General features: G+C 36.9%; 1 protein-coding gene across 1 annotated transcript in view; it reads left to right on the top strand.

Moving 5' to 3' along the window:
- Window positions 1-20231, top strand: part of LOC150083283 (pregnancy zone protein-like) — a 374597-nt gene that overhangs the window by 20378 nt on the left and 333988 nt on the right. The window contains exons 4-5 of the mRNA XM_090378461.1: window positions 6862-7065; window positions 17977-18126. Coding sequence (XP_090234587.1) covers window positions 6862-7065; window positions 17977-18126 — 354 coding nt within the window. The remainder of the gene's footprint in view (window positions 1-6861; window positions 7066-17976; window positions 18127-20231) is intronic.

Here is a 20231-nt window from a genome sequence, read left to right as displayed (position 1 = left end):
GGTATATTCTTACCATGTGTAGGCCATATCCAAAATTTAATTACTTCATACAGCATGTCCCCCCCCCATTTTTTTCTTACTATTGAATACACCACGAATTGTCAAACTAATAGAGTAAGCTTATCTGTGAAAAGATCTAAACCTCCCAAACACTTCCTAGTTCATTTCACAAATATACGTGTCTCAATTCTAATCCCAACGATGTCCATTTCCACTTGCAGCCTGCCAAACACCATGTACTTTTTCTGACAGAATCTCAGTTATCAGTTGATTCAACTACTGCTCATCTCAGTTGCCCAAATTATTTGCTGGATGATTCCTTTCGCCTCAGAGGTGGTACTTGTGCATATGTCCATTCCATTATTCCCTATCAGAGACTTGGTAATTTGGAATCTCCTCTTTTTGATCTTTTATGGCTTAAAATCTCTCTACCTCAATGTGTCAAATTCATCTGTTGTCTTTGCCATTCTCCCAACTCCACTAATCACTTGAAGTTCTTTGACTTCCTCTCTTTGCAATTTGACTTTCTCCAGTCCAACTTTCCTAACAGTGAGGTAATTTTCGTTAGTGATTTTAATGTTCACAACTCCAGCTGGCTTCCGTTTTCTAGTCACACTGACCCAGCTGGTCGAGATGCTGAGGCTTTTGCAATTACTAATAACCTTGCATAGATTGTTCATATACCTACAAGAATACCAGACAATCTTAACCATACAGCTAGCTCGCTTGATCTTTTTCTCACAAACAACACTTCTAAGTACACGGTCGAAGTGAGTAGTCCTTTAGGCACTTCAGATCACAACTTGGTGATTGTCTCTTCTCCAATGGAGCCTTTATCTCATGGCTATTCCCAACCTTGTATTGTTTGGCATTACAAGAATGCAAAATGGGATGACCTGCGAGATTTCTTTTCTTCTTTTCCTTGGTCAGATTACTGTTTCAAAACTTCTGATGTCAACGTTTGCTCAGATTGTGTCAGTAAAATTATTCTTGTAGGAATGGAATCCTTTATTGAACACTCCACTTTAAAATCTCGTCCTTTATCTAAAACCTTGGTTTTCCAATAAATGTGCTAAGGCTGTTCACATTGCATATCGTAATTGGCTTGTTTCCAATTCTTCAGTTTCATTTTCTGCCTACATCAAAAATTCACAACAATTGTAAAGTGGTCACTAATCAGTCCAAACTAGATTTTGAACAGGCTAAGAGTAGAAAACTTGCTTCTTGCCCTAATGGTAGCAATGTAAGCAGGGGTTGCTAAGCATTCTGGTCTCTTGCCAAAGCTATTCGCTGCAACTTTTGCCCATCTCTGCTCCCACCTCTGTCAAAACCAGATGGTTCTGTTTTCACTTCAGCCAAGGATAAAGCTGAACTGCTAGCATCCCATTTTTCTTCCAACTCATGTATTAATGATCTTAGTAAAATGCCTCCCACCATTACCGACATGCTCCATTCAATGCCTCCTGTGGTCTTCTGTCAAAAGGATGTCAGAAGGAGTTTGACAAATCTTGATGCTAAGAAAGCTCCAGGTCCTGATGTCATTTCTCCACTTGTTCTCAAAACCTGTGCTCCTGAACTTACTCCTGTTCTTTGGTGCCTTTTTTCACTTTCTTATTCCAAAGGTGTTTTTCCTTCTGCTTGGAAATTTGCTCATATCCAGTCAGTTCCTAAAAAGGGTGAAAAATCCCTCCCATCCAATTATCGTCCCATTGCAATTACTTTTACTCTTTCTAAAGTAATGGAGAAATCAATTAACCGCCAACTCTTAAACTACCTAGAAACTTTCCATCTGATCAACAATCGCCAGTATGGATTCTGTCACTGTCGATCCACTGGTGATATTCTGGCTTATGTTACCCATATATGGACAAATTCAATGGAAAAGTTCGGTGAAACACAAGCAGTTGCTCTCGACATCTCAGAGGCTTTCGATCATGTTTGGCATAAAGGTCTTCTAAACAAGCTTCCATCTTATGGTTTGACAACTGTTTTTTGTAATTGGTAATCCAGTTTTCTCTTCATCAACCGGTGAAATACCACCACTTTGCTTATTGGAGGCTTGAAGTGGTGAAACCAATGTTTAGACTCTAGAGCAAAGTTTCCGGCATCCCCCTCCCCCCATACTTCTCCTTCAACCCATGCACGGTACTAAGTACTATAGATTTTGATACCTTTCGTGTTTGGGGTTTTCATAAAAAAAAACAAAAAAAAAAAAAAAAACCCTTTTTTCCTCTTGTATATTAATGACCTTCTTCCATTGACTGGAATTCCTATCCATAGTTTTGCCGATGATAACACATTGCATTCCACTTTCCATTTTGAGAAACCTTGCCCTGCTCAATCAACTTCAACTTCTCAAATATCCGCTACCAATTTCTTAAATGCCGATCTCCAGGTAATTCTCCAGTGGGGCAAAGACAACTTAGTTGATTTCAACCGTTCTAAAACTCAGTCTTGTCTTATATCTCGCAAAAAGGATTCTTCTGCTCCTATGCTTATCTTTGGTGACACTCTGATTTCTAGGAAAAATGATATATCTTTTTCGGGGATTACCCTGACTTCTAATCTCTCTTGGCAGAAGCACATTACAAATATTGCTTCCTCTGCATCTAAAAATCTTGGTTTTCTCTTTTGCTGTTGGCATTACTTTTCTTCCAAACAGCTGTTCACTCTGTGCAAATCGCAAATCTGTCCTACCGTGGAATATTGTTCCCACATCTAGGGCGGCCCCCAAAACTTTCTCAGGCTTCTAGATTCCATTCAGAAGAGGACAGTTAGTTTAATTAATGACTCCTCTCTAACAGAGTCTCTCCCCTCTGTGTCTCATAGACATACTGTTTCTGCTGCATGCCTTTTCTACAGATACTTCCATGGGCAGTATTCTTCTGAACTGGGTTCTATAATTTTCGCTCTCTCTTTCAAAAGAGTACGAACACGTCACCAGCCAACATCCATTTACTGTTCAACTTCAAATTCAGAACTGACTTTTCATCTTCCTCATTTATTCATTCAGCTGTGGTTTTCTGGAACAACCTTCCTTCATACGTATTTACTGAAAATTGCAGTCTACAGAATTCAACACCTTCTTCCTCAAATTTCAAAGGAAGATGCAGGCTGGGGTATTTGGTAAATCTGAAACATTTTACTGAGTCACTGTAGCTGAGAAATCTTATCAGAATCAAGGATTGGGTTGTTACCTTTATTCCCATCATGGAGTAAAAAAGAGTTTTGCTAAAATATTTATTTTTGCAATAAATTGCTCAGAAAATGTCCTGTCGGACTGTACAATTACACACATATCTTCTTTTTCTTTTTCCATTACCTTGAATTTGTTTTCCCAGGAACCAAATTCAAGGAGGAGAAGCGTCTGTGTTTTGGGGGAAACCAAATTTAAGGGGAAAATTGCTTCTTGAAAGATGTCAGTCTTTTTTTCTGTTATGAGATTTATCTGCAGATGACAAGGCAAAGTAATGGAAGAAGAAAAAGACCTGTGGGTTATTGTACAGTCTAACAGGACATTTTTTGAGCAATTTAGACAGGCCATTGAGACAGCTCATGGAATTCTGTCAGTGATATACAGCAATTTTGCTAGCAGGGACAAGAAGGTGCTTGTCCCATTCCCACATTGATTACTGCATATAGTGTCTGAAAGGATAATTTTTTCTAAGTGGATCCATTGTAATGGTACAGAGAACAGCAACAAGAATCAGGGATTGGAAAGTTTTCTTTTTACCAAGAAAGACTTCACTTCTGCAAATTCCAGTGTCTGGAAACTCAGCACCTGTGAGGAAATCTGATTGAAGTATTAGGGCCTTAAATGGATTTGAGTAAATTAAATGTGGATGGCATCCTAACCTTTGCTCAGATGATATACACACCCATAAGGGGACATAAATTTAAATTGAAGAAGGATGCATGTAGGATAAGCGTATTAAAATTTGCTTTCATCCAAAGAATGATTGATCATCGGAACAAACTTCTGTTTGGTGTTGTGGAGGTGAGTACTTCAAATAAATTTATGGAAGAATTAAGCAAATTATTGTGGTGATGGACATGAGGTGGATATTTTTTTACTAATACCATATAAGCTTGTTTCCTTACGACTACTAACACTGCTGCAGATTTATTTGGTGATGAAACTTACATGAATAAAACTGTGTGGTAATGAGTAATAGACAGTGCTGCTACTTTTATCCAAAAAAAAATCCAAATGTTATGGAAATAAACTAGAGCCAACATTCAATTCATTGATTTGTAAAGTCTGACATTATTCCCTAGGGGCTCACATCTGGTGAGTATGGGCTTGACACACCCAGGGTCCTGAGTTGGGTATCATCATTCTTCTCTTTCTTGGTGATTTTCTTCTCTCTCTCTCTCTCTCTCTCTCTCTCTCTCTCTCTCTCTCTCTCTCTCTCTCTCTCTCTCTCTCTCTCTCTCTCTCAGGGTAACTCGGAAATTTATTTTAGCTGGTGCAGCATGAGATCAGGCTTCCTTGCATTACATGGCTAGTAATAATAATAATGGAGTTTTGTCGATTGTCCTTAAAATAGCCAAAGAATTTATTACAGATCACATCAAAATGTATTTGTGAAAGTTAAACCAGGGGATTTAAAAAAAAAATAAAGAACAAGTTAATTTAAAAACCCATGTAGTCTGATATGTCTGTGAAAGAAGCCAAGTAGACTGGGCATTTTGTCCATCCTACTTCTATATAGCACCATCCACACTGATGTGGTGCATAAACATTTTACTGGAAAAAAAAAAAAAAAAAAGGTGAAAAAAAAAAAAAACCCAGACTATTACATGAATATTTGTAAATAGTGAATTTTTAGTTTTTTTTCTTTATAGTGAACTTTTTATGTATATTGGTGGTATTAACATCATACAGAAGTGACACATATAAAATGTACTCTTCTTTAGTAATGTTTTATACAGGAAAGTTTTTTTGAGAGCTGTGCTCAGATACAGCAGGCTTTCTTAGAATAATGTTATTAATGGAGTCCCCCAGGGTTCGGTGTTGGGTCCATTGTTGTTTTGTATATTTATCAATGATATTGGGTTGTTAGTGACAGTAATGACATTATGCTACTGCAACAGGATCTAGAAAAGTTGGGCAGATAGCCTGAGAAGTGGCAACTGAAGTTTAATATTGACAAATGCAAAGTACTGCATATGAGTAGCAGTAACCCCAGAGAAATGTACTAACTGTGTTGTACTACACTCAGAGTAGTGGAGAATGGAAAAAGCCAGAGTAGGTCAAGAGGCCTTGTCAACGATATACAGGAATTTTGCTAGCAGGGATAAGGAGGTGATTATTCCATTGTATAAGGCAATGGTCAGTACTGCATACTTTGAGTACTGCATGCAGGTCTGGACACCTCATTTTAGGAAGGATGTAGGGTTGATAGGATGAGTACAGATAGGATGAGGGAAGAGCATCAAGATTGGTGAGGGGAACAAAGGAGTGCTCTTATCAAGAAAGGCTTAACTTCTGTATATTGCAGCATCTGCAGACTAGGCACCTGCAAGGTGATATGATCAAGGTGTATAATGTTTTGAATGGTTTGAGCAGGCTCAGTGCTGATGGGATTCTTCCTGTTGCTCAGATTATAAACTTGAGGGGGCATAATCTTTCCTCAGATCGAGGAAAGATAGTTGTAGAATAGATGTGCGGAAATTTGCCTTTAGTCATCGGGTAGTTGATTGCTGGAACAAACTTCCATCTGTCGTTGTGGAAGTTGATAGCTTAAATAAATTCAAAGAAGAACTTTTGGACCAAATGGATGGGTGAAATGGGAAGTTTTTTCTTTTGGCTGATGCTGTATAAGCTTGCATCATATGTCTCAACTAATGCTAATATCATCTTCAAACTTAAAAATTAAGCTTGATATGCCCTTATCAGTATCATTAATAAATATAAATAAAACAGTGGGCTCAGCACTGAATCCTGAAGAACTCCAATAGCAGTGCTCAATTTGAACCACTATCTGTCTTCTACCATTCAACCATCCCTTTATTCATAGCAGCAACTTGCCCTTAATGCCACTCTGCTCTGATATGTATAGCAATCTTATATGTGCAACAGTATCAAAAGATTTTATGAAATCTGAGTATATTATGTCAAAATTATTTTTTTTTCATCCAGTTCCTTTGTTGCTCTGTCATACTATCCAGTAGGATTGGTCAGACAAGATTTCCCCCTAACAAATCCATTCTGTGACTGCAGTATAACTGCATTCCAGTCTAGATGGTCTTGCATTACTTCTTTAACCACTGATTCCATTGTTTTTCCATGGAACAGAAGTCAAGCTAACACATATGTAATTAGTTGTGTCCCTTTTTTCCTTGTTTCTGAATTGGAGGCACATTTCCAGTCAATAGAGACCTTCCCTGATCCATGCTTGCTCTCATAATCATGTCTAAAGAGTTGCTCATCTCTTTTACTACTTCCTTTAATGTAACTGGATAGATCTTATCTATTCCAGGTGCCTTTTTTACATTTAGTTTCAACAATTTCTCCTCCACTTTTTCCTCCTTCACATTGTGAATGTGGATGCAAAATAACCATTAAGTTTGTCTGAAATCTGAACAGGGTCATCAGTTGCTAACTAATCATATCTAGTGGACCAATGTGATTCGACTCCTTCTCTCCTTCTACTGTTTACATAAGTAAAGAAGTCTCTGTTAATTTATATGCATCCCATGCATTTTTCTTCACTGCCACAAATCTCATCAGTTCATCTGACATATTTTTATTTTAAGGTTCATTTTATTTTATGTTACCTTTTTGATAATTAGAATGTTCTAATTAGATAAGCAAATCTATAGTAAAGATTATTTATGTATTAATTTCTTTAATAGGTTATTGTAAAGAAACCTGATGGTACTCCGGTATCTGGACAATGTATTCAAGTTTGCATGACTGTTAAAAAACAGCGATGGAACACATTTCAGAAACTCACTGAGGACATCAAGACATGCAAAAATTTTTCATCTGACAGGGATGGCATTATTCAATTTATTGTTCCTCCACAAACTCCTGATACTACAAATGTGTTTCTGAAGGTATTAAACACCATCTGATTTCTCTACTTTTTAATAGGTATCACCAAAAATATAAATCTCTTATTTTAAAAATTTATAAGCTTTTGTTTAAATATTTATTTATTATATACAGTAGAACCTTGTAAATCCTCGAGGTCCCAGCACGTATTAGATTTTTGAAAATTTTTTTTTTTTTTTTTTATGGTTAGCTTAAGTGTTCAGTGGTAATTTTTGTTTTTATTAGATAATACAGTAGCACTGATCCCTATAAAGCACAGAATGATAGTTGCAACATTAAGCCACAGTGTTGTTAACCTGTACTTCCAGATTGGTGCAGTGGGTAACATACTTGCCTAGGAAATAAAGGTCATGTGTTTGAAAGCAATCTCTGGTATGTCTGGTACATTTGTCCAGTATTTTTCAATATGAGGTATAAATAGTGCAATATTATTTCAGAAATAAATTCTCCTCAAAAATTAAATATATCCTCTCTGTGTCTTCTAAGTACTAAGTGCCTTCTAAAATGAATAATTTTATACATTGAAAATACATAATAACAATGACATACAGTCTAAGGAATATATGAAATGGAAATAAATTTGTGTGGAAATTATAAATGGACTATAATGCACAAATCTGGCACCTGTGGTGTTTTTTTTTTTTGTCTTGTTTGCCTCTTTCTCCCTGCCCTTGTGTACAGTTGACTACTCTTGGATAAATATTCAAAAAGTGCTGGATTTTTAATAATTCCAGATTTCTGAATGCCAGATCCTTGAGGTTCTACAGTAAATGTGAGCATGATATTAAAGTAGTTTCAAATGGGCATATCACTATCCACATACCTGAGGTTATCAAACACTAGAGTATATATAGTCTTGTATTTTTTTTTCTTTTTATGAAAACCCCAAACACGAGAGGTATTAAAATCTATAGTACTTAGTATCGTGCATGGGTTGGAGGTTGAGAAGACGAAAGAAGATATTTGTTGACATTATTACCACATTGACCAAGATTTTTGCAGCTCTGGTGAATGCTAAGTTGTAATTTATATTTAGTCGTTTTATTGGCTTAATTATTTTACTAAATTATTATCTATAATTTATAGATAATAATTTAGTATAATAATTATTTATAGTTCTAGCCAAGCTCCGTGGTTTATTTTTGAATTTAGATAGTGATTTTTAAAGTTAATACTTAAAGTGTCTGTAGATTTTACGTTCATAACATGCTGCCATTGTTATATAAGGTTTAACGTAAAACATAAGGTTTAACGTAAAATTAGATAGCAAAATACATAGCACTGTATTAGAAATCTGTTAGATTAGTATAGTATTATCAATTAATCAGTAAAATTTATTAATCTTATTAAAGTTCATTGTTAATTAAATTATACTTAATGGAATCATGACCCAGACTAGAGCAGCAAAGCAGCGTTCACAGAATAGCCAGAGTATTGTGGCTTGCGGGAGAACTGAAAGGGGTGATTCTCCAACGCATCACAGTCTAAAACAATGTGTGAAATGTGAAATGTTTGTAGGCCTAGGAGAATGTCTTTGTGTGTGCTAGGTGCAAAGACTGTGAAGAAATTAGGCACCAACTCAGTGTTCTGATGGGCATCTATGAGAGTTTGAGGTGTAGAGTAAATGCCCTTGAAGAAAGTAAGATGAGGGGCCCATGCAGCTCTAAGCTGCCCAACTCAATGCCAGAGCTCATTCCTGTGCATCAGGCATCACAGCGACAATCTCCAAGGCAGTATGTGCTGTTCCCACAGGAACTAGTTATTGTTGGTGACTCTATTGTCAGGGAGACAAGGAATATATTATGAAAAAAGGATAGATGGAACAGGACCAGGGTATGTCTGCCAGGGGCAAATGTTGATGATGTTGTAGGGCAGATATCATCTTTTAAGGACACAAAAGGTGATATTGTTGTACATGTTGGCACTAATGACCTTAAGAGTAAGAGATCTGCAGATTTACTTAACAAGTACAGGTCAATGCTGCAATTCTGCCCAGACATGATAGGAGGAAGTATATGATGAGAGCCTTGACAATCAATTCAGCCCTGGAGAGATTGTGCAAGGCTCATGGGGTAGAATTTTTCTCAGCGTGGTCCATGCTTGCTAACAGGAGAGACTGCTCCTACAGGGAGGATGGGATACACATAAATAGAAAGGGTGTAAGAATATTTTCTGATGCTATCGAGGCAGTGTTAGTTGGGTCATAAAACTGCTAGCTTGGGGGGGGGAATACATAGACTAATAGATTAAGAGCAGTTGCTGGCAGAGTTGAAACTGATTCTTGCACTGCTTCTATTGGAATGAGCAGCAGTGTGGAAAACAAGGTGCTGGAGATTTCAAGGACTGCTGGAAATTGTAGTGGAAAAAGTAAACACATGGGCTGTGTTAGGGTGACTAAGGGTAAGAACAGGTGCATGTATACATGCATGTACACCAATCCTAGGAGTTTAATAAATAAATTTGATGAATTTGAGGTGCTGGTCAAAACATCAAAGGCAGATATTGTTGGGATATGAGAAACATGATGTCACACAGATGTAAGCAGTGCAGAATTGGAATTTGGTGAGTACAATATGAACAGAAAGGATAGACAGGACAGGAAGGGAGGAGGGTTATGCTGTTAGTAAAGAAACACATAAAATCTAACGAAGTGCATCAAGTTAACATGGGTGGACAGTGCAATGTTGAGTCAGTTTGGTGTGACCTAAACTCTGGGAAACGAAAAATGAGAGTAGGAATGTGTTATAGGCTTAATGACTCTGATGAGTACAATGAACATTTGAGCCGAGAAATAGAGTGGGCCAGTAAATCAAAATGTCTTTTAATGGGAGATTTTAACTTTCTAGATATTGACTGGAACTTGTGGGTTGGTCACTCGCACGTTAGCCAGACTTTTGTGGATTTATTGGAGGATTGTTTCCTACAGCAACATGTTCGAGGGGCAATCAGAGGGCATAATACTCTTGATCTGATTATCAACAATGATGATGCATGCATTAGGAATGATGGATCGGCTGCAGTGGTCCCTTTCATTGGCCACCAAGGTCTCCAGACCTCACACATAAGATGTTTGTTTGTGGGGATGGATGAAAAGCACAGTATACAAAGAAAAGGTGAATGCAAGAGACGAATTGCTCGCTGAACAGAAGTTAAAGTAACAGGTCTATAATTATTTGTGTCAGTATTTGAACCCCCCCTCCCTTTTGTGAATTGAAAGTCATATTTGTACATATCCAGTCCATGGGGACCTCCCTGAATCTAAGGATGCTCTCATAATTATGGCCAAGGGTTTGCTTACTTCCCTCACTGCTTCCATAATATAACTGGATAGATAAAGGAACCACAGTCTACTGATGTGGGATTTACTTAAAGATGTAACTACCATCAAGCGTAAAGGGAAGGGTTTTTGTTTTCGTAAAGGCGACTACAGTGGTCTCAGGCAGTTTTGAATTCTATACAGTGGGATCAACTGATGATGTTAAAAACAGTGAATTTTAAATTGGAGACCTTCAGAGAATTAACCTTGGGAACTACTAGGCTTTTTATGCCAACTAAGAAATACTGTTCAAGATTTAGGCCTAAATTGATGTCACACGAATTAATGAGGCTCGTGGCAGAGAAGAAAAATGCGTGGGATGCATATAAATTAGCAGGTTACACAGAAGTCTGCAGCAGATATAATCTAGTCTGTAATCAAGTCACAAAGGAGGATAGGCAAGTGAAGGCTGATTATGAGAAATCCTTGGCAAAGGATTTCTCATAATTGGTGGCCAATGAAAGGGACCACTGCAGCCGATCCATCATTCATGGAAAGTTTTATTTAGATATTGTATCACCAAAAGGGTATAATGTGCCGGAGCTCCATCATGCTGAGAGTACATACCAATCCTTGTAACCAAGGAAACATCCTGCAATAGTAGTTTAAGTTCATTTTTCAAAGAAAAACAACAAAGGCTTCTTTACATATGTAAAGCTAGAAGGAATGGGATGAATCAGATTGTTCCACTTGATGTTCGTGGTTCGACTGTTGATGATCCTGCTCAGATAGCTGAAAAACTGAATGAGTATTATGCATCTACATTCACACATAAAGAATTCTTTAAGGAAGGGGAGGACAGAAGTTTACTAAACCCTAACAGGGAGCTAAATGATTTTGTAATAATGGAGAGCAAAGTGGAGGAGAAATTGTTGAAGTTAAACATAAAAATGGCACCTGGGGCAGATGGAATCTATCCAGTTATATTTTAGAGGCAGCGAGGGAAGTAAGCAAACCCTTGGCCTTAATTATGAGAACATCCTTAGATTCAAGGAGGTTCCCCATGGACCGCCGAGATGTACAAATATGTCTCTCAATTTACAAAGGGGGGTTGTTCAAACACCGACGCAAATAATTATAGACCCGTTAGTTTAACTTCTGTTCAGTGAGCAGTTCGTCTCTTGCATTCACCGTTTCTTTGTATACTGTGCTTTTCATCCATCCTCACAAACAAAAATCTTACGCGTGAGGTCCGGAGACCTTGATGGCCAATGAAAGGGACCACTGCAGCCGATCCGTCATTCATGGAAAGTTTTATTTAGATATTGTATCACCAAAAGGGTATAATGTTCCGGAGCTCTATCGTGCTGAAAGTAGATACCAATCCTTGTAGCCAAGGGAACATCCTGCAATAGTAGTTTAAGTTCGTTTTGCAGAAATTCTAGGTAAATGGCCCCTGTAAGACTATTTTGTAACACAACAGTCCCAATCAACTGATTGTCAATGATATTGCACCACACGTTTAGAGAGAGAAGTGATGTTGAAAATTTTTTCTATAGTGGTATGTGGATTTTTGTGTGAACAACCTATGAGAGTTACAGATGTTGTTGATACCGTCACAGGTGAAAATAGCTTCATTGTTGAACAGTATTAATGGAATTAATCGGCAAATTAGCATTTACCCACTGGCAAAATTCCAATCACTGGGCATCGTCTCCTGGTTGAAGGTGTTGCACCTGCTGTATATGAAATACAAGCAGGTGCAACACCTTCAACCAGGATACAAGCCATGCTCTTGTAATGTTCACTGTACTCTTGTCTGTGGAAGACCAATACGCATAGAAATTCTTTGTGTGCTAATAGTAGGACTATGTTCTACTGCTCAAGAATGTGTTCTATTTCATCCATATATATATATATATATATATATATATATATATATATATATATATATATATATATATATATATATATAGGGGTCCGCAAACTATTTTTTGATTTTTGAAGGGGTCTGTAGATCTCAGTAGTTTGGAAATCACTAATCTGGAAGATTTCACTGTTGTAGCTTCGAGGCCAAAAGCTCTGCCTTATTTTTCTGCAGTTTGAGATCCCTGATGAGATCATTAAACCCACTTTCTGTGATCTTACCTGGTTCAGAAGGATAAAGGTTTGGACAAAATGGTGGATCTCTTGACGTAGATGGCTGCTGTACTTCTTTGTGTATATCAAGTTGACATTCATCAGTGTCTTCATCTTCATCAGTGTTTATAGAAAAACTGTTGAGTGGTTCAGGAATAGGTAGTACTTCACCATGAGGCATGGGACAAATTGCAAATGGTATGTTTGGGTACGTCACTGTGAACTTTTTCTTCATTGTCAGCTCTTCTCTGTTAGGAAGCATCATACAGAAGTAACAGTCTGTGACGTGATTTGTTGGCTCTCTCCATATAATGGGCACTGTGAAAGGCATAAAAAAAAGTCCCTTTTGATTTACCCGTGCATTGAGTTTTGATGAACAGGTAGTGAAGTATATGTGTGGAGCCCAGTTCTGGTGTTGGCATGCATTTTGCTGAGAGCTGTAGTTGATAATGTAGAGTAACTCACTAATATCAGATCCCAGCTGTAATTCAAAAACAAGAGCCAATCAACAAATTTTAATGTGATTTTCATGTTCAGCAGCATGAAATTGGTCAAGATTGGGTATTTTCGTTTTCGTAACATTTTATGTGTTGACCAGTGTAATTAAACAGAATAAAATATTAATATAATTTATGACAGTTTAATATCAATATTGTACAGGTGACCGCCACGTAACGCTGATAATTTGTTCCCGAAAAACAGAGTGCTAAGTGAATCAGGGCTAAGTGAGCGCCACATTCCTGTAATGTAACATATGTATGAGTCACAGTCTATGCCATAGGATATTTCCTAACAAATAATAAATGGTAGCGAAATGACGCACTTATGTCGGTCAAAACATTTAATATTAAAAATCTGCACATAAAATATTCTCCATTACATACGTATATAATTATGTGGTAAGTAACTACATTACATATCAAAATTAAACTTAAAATGCCAATTAAAATCATGAATTTATTAATCCGATGGCTTTGGGTTGTCGAGTTTTCGTAACTTAGGACGATTTTGGGTTGTACTTTGGCCCTCTTCCTGGTAAACTAAAAGGGGTTTTACTTTAAATTCCCTGCAGCGTTACCACCCAACAATAAAGTCAAACCGATCCTTTGCTGCTTTGAAACATGCCATGTTTTTTTTCTTCTTTTGATATGAAACTTCTTTTAGGCATTTGTTTCCAAAAAAGTCCTGTTTTGTCTAAGTTAAAAACTTGTTGAGAACTTTAACACCACTCTTCAATAATTTTTAGAAGTTCCTTTTTAAAAGTTTCGGCTCCTTGATCTGCACTTGTGGCTTCTCCCTGGATTTTAAATCTATCTTACCAGCCCTTACTAGCTTTCAGCGGTTCCACATTTTTTTTTTTTTTTTAAGGTGAGCTTTCTTCAGATCATCATATAGGCTAATCGCTTTTCCTTTAATAATATTTAACTAAATGAAATTGTGTGTTGGATATTATCTTCAATAAAATTATTTAGAAGTCTCTCCATTTCAATTATAATAGCCGGCCTAGTTGCTTGCAGTGGAACAGCTGTCTTTCTGCTGCTAAAATTAATTCTTTATTTTTTATAATTGTTCTTACAGTTGAACCTGCCAGTCTTAAATTATTGCACACATTCACTTGTCGTTGAACGGAATCGATTAAAAACGTATAATTTAATTTTCAAATTCAGTATTTTTCTTACCTTAGTAAGCTTTGTACCGCGTCCAGATGTTTTTCCTTTTTAATTGTTATCTGCCATTATTAATTTTAAAAATGTAACTGCGTTGCATTAATTATGATTCATTGTTTGAGTAAACTGTCCATTACTGATGATGTATAACACTGTACCGAGTGATGACTAGACTTTGAATAAATGCATATAACGCAAATATTACAAGCAGTATACTCGATCATTTTTTTAAAATGTTGATCTCAGAACGACGTAAAAAGTCACCATAGTGCAATTAAATTAGCGTAGGAGAAAATTTCACTGAGCGTGAGAAAATTTTGCAAGACAGCATGGGAAACTTTGCTATTCATTTTCAAGCTATCGACTACATCAGATAAAACGTTTTCATCCGATGTAGTCGATAGCTACATCAGACGATAGCTACACCAAAAATTCAATCTGTACGCTGGTATAAGAGCGTAATTGTGAGTTGTGACAGCGTTAGAGTGAGATATGGATTATAATATAAGAACAGCATTATAGCGAATCACTGTAGAGCGAACCGCGTTATAACGAGGCCTGCTGTAATGTAATCCAAATTTTATGTACAAATTACTTTATGTGAGAAAAGTTTTATATTTTACATCTTGTAATCTTGCATATTTGCATGGTTAAACTGTCATACATACAGTTGTGTATGCTTAATGCTTGTTAACAGAAGTCTGTGGATTATACACTGAGTGACCATTTTATTAGGTACACTGATCTAATAGTGAGTAACTTCTTTTAGGCCTCAGAACAACCTTAGACCATTGACTATAATTCCCCCCTCCATGAAATCCGGCTAATGCAGACTCTACTACATCCTGCACTTGCCTTGGAATGGCAACAGATTTCTGTCATGAACAGCTCATTTCACTTCATTCAATAGATGCTTGATCAGGTTAGCTTTAGCATTAGTAAAGGCACGTGATGCAAGAAAGCAAGCTTATATAGCATTAGCCAAAAAAAAGCCCTTCTCATTTCACCCATCCACTTGCTCAAAATGTTCATCTAGTTCTGCCTTGAATCTATTTAAGCTATCAACTTTGTTCAATCTATCAATCTATGTTCCAGCAATCAACCACCTGCTGGCTAAAGGCAAACTTCTGCACATCTATCCTACAACTGTCTTTTCTTAAATTGAATTTATGCCCTCTCAGGTGATTATTCTGAGCAAGAGGAAGAATCCCATCAGCATTGAGCATGCTCAAACCATTCAAGGCTTTATACACCTCAATCAGATCACCTCACAGGTGCCTAGTCTCCAGACACTGTAATTTGTAAAACTTAAGCCTTTTTTCTTAAGGGCAACCCTTTGTTTCATTCACTAATCTTGTTGCCTTTCTCGGTACTCTTTCAAGCAGCTCTACATCTTTCTTAAAATGAGCCTTCCAGACCCTTGTATACAGTACTCAAGGTATATCCTGACCATTGCCTTATACAAGGGGATAATCACCTCCTTATCACTACTAGAAAAATTCCTATATATCATTGACAAGACACACAGTTGATACATTACTCTGGCGTTACTGCTTCCCATATGCAGTACTTTACATTTGTCAATGTTAAACTTCAGTTGCCACCTCTCAGCTCATCTGCTCAACTTTTCTAGATCCTGTTGCAGCAATGTACTATCATTAGTGTCATTAACAACCCTGCCAACCTTTGTATTGTCTGCAAACTTTGGCATTAAGCCTGATATACCATCATCAATATCATTAATAAATCCAGAAAAGAACAATGGACCTAACACTGAACCCTGTGGTACTCCACTAATAACATTAGTACACAAAGAGCAATGTCCATTGATTACCACTCTCTGTCTTCTCCCACTCAACCATCCTTTTATCCATAGCAGCAATTTGTCTCCAATGCCACACTGCTCTAATTTGTGCAGCAGTCTTCCACGTGCAACAGTATCAAAATCCTTTCTAAATATATGATATAAAAATTATTCTTTGCATCCAGTTCCTTTGTGACCACATCATAGTATCCTTTCAAATTGGTCAGACAAGACTTCCCCTTAATAAACCCATGCTGTGTCTGAGCTATAACTGAAATCTTGTCTAGATGATCCTGCAGTGCTTCTTTAACCAGTGCCTCCATTAATTTCCCTGGAACAGAAGTTTAACTAACAATTCTGTAATTACTTGTGTCGCCATTTGATCCTCCTTTGTGAATTGGGGTCACATTTCCACATCTTCCTTGGACTCAGGGGAGGTACCCAAGGGTACCTCCCCTCAGTCCAAGGAAGCTATTGTTATTGGTTTTTAGTTTTTAGGTTATTATTTGGTTTTTAGGAGCATTAGCAACTAAGGCCATATTGTTCCGGGATATGCAGTGGTCATTCCCTGACCTTTCCGCATCCTCCGTATTTGGTGGTGACAGACTCGAACCCCGGTCTAATCAAGAAGCGTGTGCTACGCACTGCTGCTCCTTCCCACCTGGCTAAGGAGGCGGCCGTCCAAGGAAGCTCTCATAATTATGGCTAAGTGTTTTTTCTTACTTCCTTTGGTGCCTCCTTTAATATAATTGGATAGATCCCATCCACTGCAATTACCTTTCTTATGTTTATCTTCAACAATTTCTCCATCATTTTGTTCTCAGTTATTACAAAATCATCTAGTCACTGCCAGAGTTTAATTCACCTTTGACATTCCCCTCTCTGAATAACTCATATGTGAATGTAGTTGAAAAATACTCATTTAGTTTGTTAGCTACCTGAGCAGGATCATGAACAGTTGAACCAGGTTGAAATATGTTGACTAAGCAGGCCAATAAAGTATGGTAAAATCACCCTTGTTCTCCTGATATTATTATTGGGTGATTTTTATGACATAGTATATTTTCCTGCTGGAAGTAACTGTTAACCTTTAGCTGTTGGAAGTATGCATTGAACTGTGGTTTTCAGCACCACAGTTTACATAACAGGGCCCATTTTTTTTTTTTTTTTTTTTTTCTTTGTCAGCATATGAGCAATCTCCTTATTTGTGGCCAGATTTACAAACCACGGGATCACAGCTGGCCACCAATGTATTTAGAAATTATGTATTTAGCATAGTGTAAGGAAATTTTCCCAGATTTATTCAAAGTTTTACAAGTTATATGTTGGTGAAATAGGTAGTTTTTTATTTATGAAATCAAGTTATGTTCAGATATTCCCAAGAAGACCTGGTAGAAACTTTAGTAACTAAATCATGCAACAAACGGATTGACTAGTAAATTGTCAGAGTAGCTAGAAAGCCACCATCAGAAAAGTAGTTTGATGTCCAGAGCTAGGAAAAAGTTGCATATAAGCAAATTGCCTGTGTTGCAGGGTGAGCTTTCTAGTGCATGATTATATATTCATAGAATAATATAGTATTGTTAAATAAAAATTAGTATAGAGGCAAAATAGGTATGGTAATTATTATGGTAAACCAATTATACACTTCACAATGCATGGTAAACAAATTAATAAAAAAATACACATATTCACGCTTATACACATTGTATGGTAAACAAATTATACACTTATTCTCTTTGCACAAAGAGAATAACTGTATAATTTGTTTATTATGTTTAATTCAATGCTTGTTTTTCCTGTTTTTTTATTTATGCAAAACTGATTAATGCTGATATTAGTCATTCACTGCACTTGTAATGCTTAGAGGAATATGTCAGACCCTCTTTCAAGTTATGTAGATAATATAATTACCCAAAAATAAACTTTTATTGCATAAATCAAGATAAATTTGATGCATCTGGTATGTGTATTATTTAATATGAAACAAGATGGATTACTCTTAAAAATGAACACAATTTGTTTAGTTAATGTCATTTTTTTGCAGGCCACTATTCCTAGTGAGAGTGAAGATTCAAGAATCCAGCAAACGTCAATAGATGTAATATTATCACAGTGGTTTTCTCCCTCTGGCAGCTTTGTTCAAATTGAATCAGGTGATTCTAAACTGAAATGTGACCAGTCAAAGAGAGTAAAAGTAAAGTATACAACAAGTGAATTTAATAAGTTGCAGGTTTTTTTTTTTCAGGTAAGAAAGATAATGCTATTTTTATAGCATTTTTAAGTTTCAGTGTATATGTGTATTAATTCTTATACCCTATATATAGAGTGGTTGCAATTAAACTGTGTTACTTTATTTAAGAAGAACCACCCCTTCCTCCCGCTGAGAGAAGCTAGTAGGCTTTGCAACAATTGTCCAGGCAGTGTCTGAGATTTTTGAACTCATGAAGTAGAATTTTTCTCAGAATAGCCTGTGCTTGTTAACAAGAGAGACTGTTTCTACAGGGATTAGATACATTTTAATAGAAGGGGTGCAAGAATGCATGCTGATGTTATTGAGGCAGTGTTGGGTGGGGAGGAAAACTGCCAGCCTAGGGAGATACACAAAATAATAGATTAACAGTAGCTGCAGGAAGGGATCAAAGTGATTCTTGCACTGCTTCTATTGAAACATGCATCAGCCTGAAAAGCGAGGTGTTCAGGGATTTCAAGGCCCTACTAGTGGTCCTCATGGATCAAGCAAATATATGGGTGTTTTAGGGTAACTAAGAGTTAAAACATGTGCATGTACACTAATTATAGGAGCATAGTAAATAAATTTGATTAATTTGAACTACTTATTAAGTCATAAAATGCAGACATTGTAGGGATATCAGAGATGTGTCACTCAAGCATAAGGACATAATTTGAATATGGGGAGTGCAATGTGTACAGAAAGGACACACAGGACAGGAGGGGGAGAAGGTTATGCTCTTATTGCAGAAGCACATAAAATCAGTGCATCCAGTGGACAAAGCTGGTCACTGCAACATTGAGTCAGTGTAATATGACAATCACTGGGAAAACAAATATAAAAGTAGGAGTGTTTTTATAGGCCTAATGATTGGGATGAGTATAACGAACAACCGTACAGACATATAGAATGGGCCAGTAAATCAGAATGCCTTTTAATGGGAGACTTTCACTTTCCAGATATTTAGTGGACTCTGTGGTTTGGTCACTCACATAGGAGCAAAATTTTTTGAATTTATTGGATGATTGTTTTATACACCAGAATGTTAAGAGAGGCAACAAGAGAAAGCAAAATGCTTGATCTGATTATCAGCAGTGACCCTTCATGCATTAAGACTCTGCAGATAAAAACTACTAGGAGGCATTTATCACAGTGTAATGATGTGGGATTTGCTACAGTCAATGGCAAAGGGAAAAACTTTTGCTTACACAGAGGTGGTTACAGTGGTCTCAGGCAATTTTAAATTTTATGCAGTGGGATCAACTGATGAAATTATCAACATCAAATTCTAAATGAGAATCATTTAGGGATGCAATCGTAGAAGCTTGGGATGCATATAAAGCTTATAGGAGAGATAAATTAGTTTGCAATCAAGTGACAAACAAGGTTAGGCAAGCTAAGGCAAATTACTAGAATTATCTGGTAAAGAATGCAAAGAAAAGCAGTCAAGACTTCTCTACTGAGGTAAAAACTAGAAGGAAGGGAATGAATCACATTGGTCCACTAGATATGATTGGTTTAACTATTGATGATCCTGTTCAGTTTGCTGACAAGCTGAATAGATATTTTGTATGTACCTCATTCACACATGAGGAATTTTTTAGGGATGGGAATGCTGGAAATTGTTGAAGCTGAATGTAAAAAAGACACATGGAATGGATGGGATCTGGCCGAATATATTAATAGAGGCAGCAGAAGAGATAAGCATACCTTTAGCTATGATTATGAGAGCATCTTTGCATTTGTGGATGTTCCCTGTGGACTGGTGCAGTTATATCACCAGTGCTTTGAGGGGGATCAAAGGGTGCCATGAATAATTACAGACCTGTTAGCTTGACTTCTATTCCAAAGAAAAGAATGGAGTCACTGGTTACAGAAGTAATACAAGACTATCTAGACAGGAATGCAGTTATACTATGCATTTGTTAATGGGCTCTGTTTTTTGAGCATTTTGATTGGATACTGTGATAGAGTAACAAAAGAACTGGATGCAAAAAGTAATTTTGACTTATACTTAGATTTCAGAAAAGCTTTTGATACTGTTGTAACTTGTCCCTAATGCCACAGCA

The sequence above is a fragment of the Mastigoproctus giganteus genome, chromosome 7 (assembly GCF_048544385.1).
Source record: "Mastigoproctus giganteus isolate SK-2022 chromosome 7, ASM4854438v1, whole genome shotgun sequence".
NCBI classification, from domain to species: domain Eukaryota; kingdom Metazoa; phylum Arthropoda; class Arachnida; order Uropygi; family Thelyphonidae; genus Mastigoproctus; species Mastigoproctus giganteus.
This window is presented reverse-complemented; position numbering and strand designations above follow the sequence as displayed.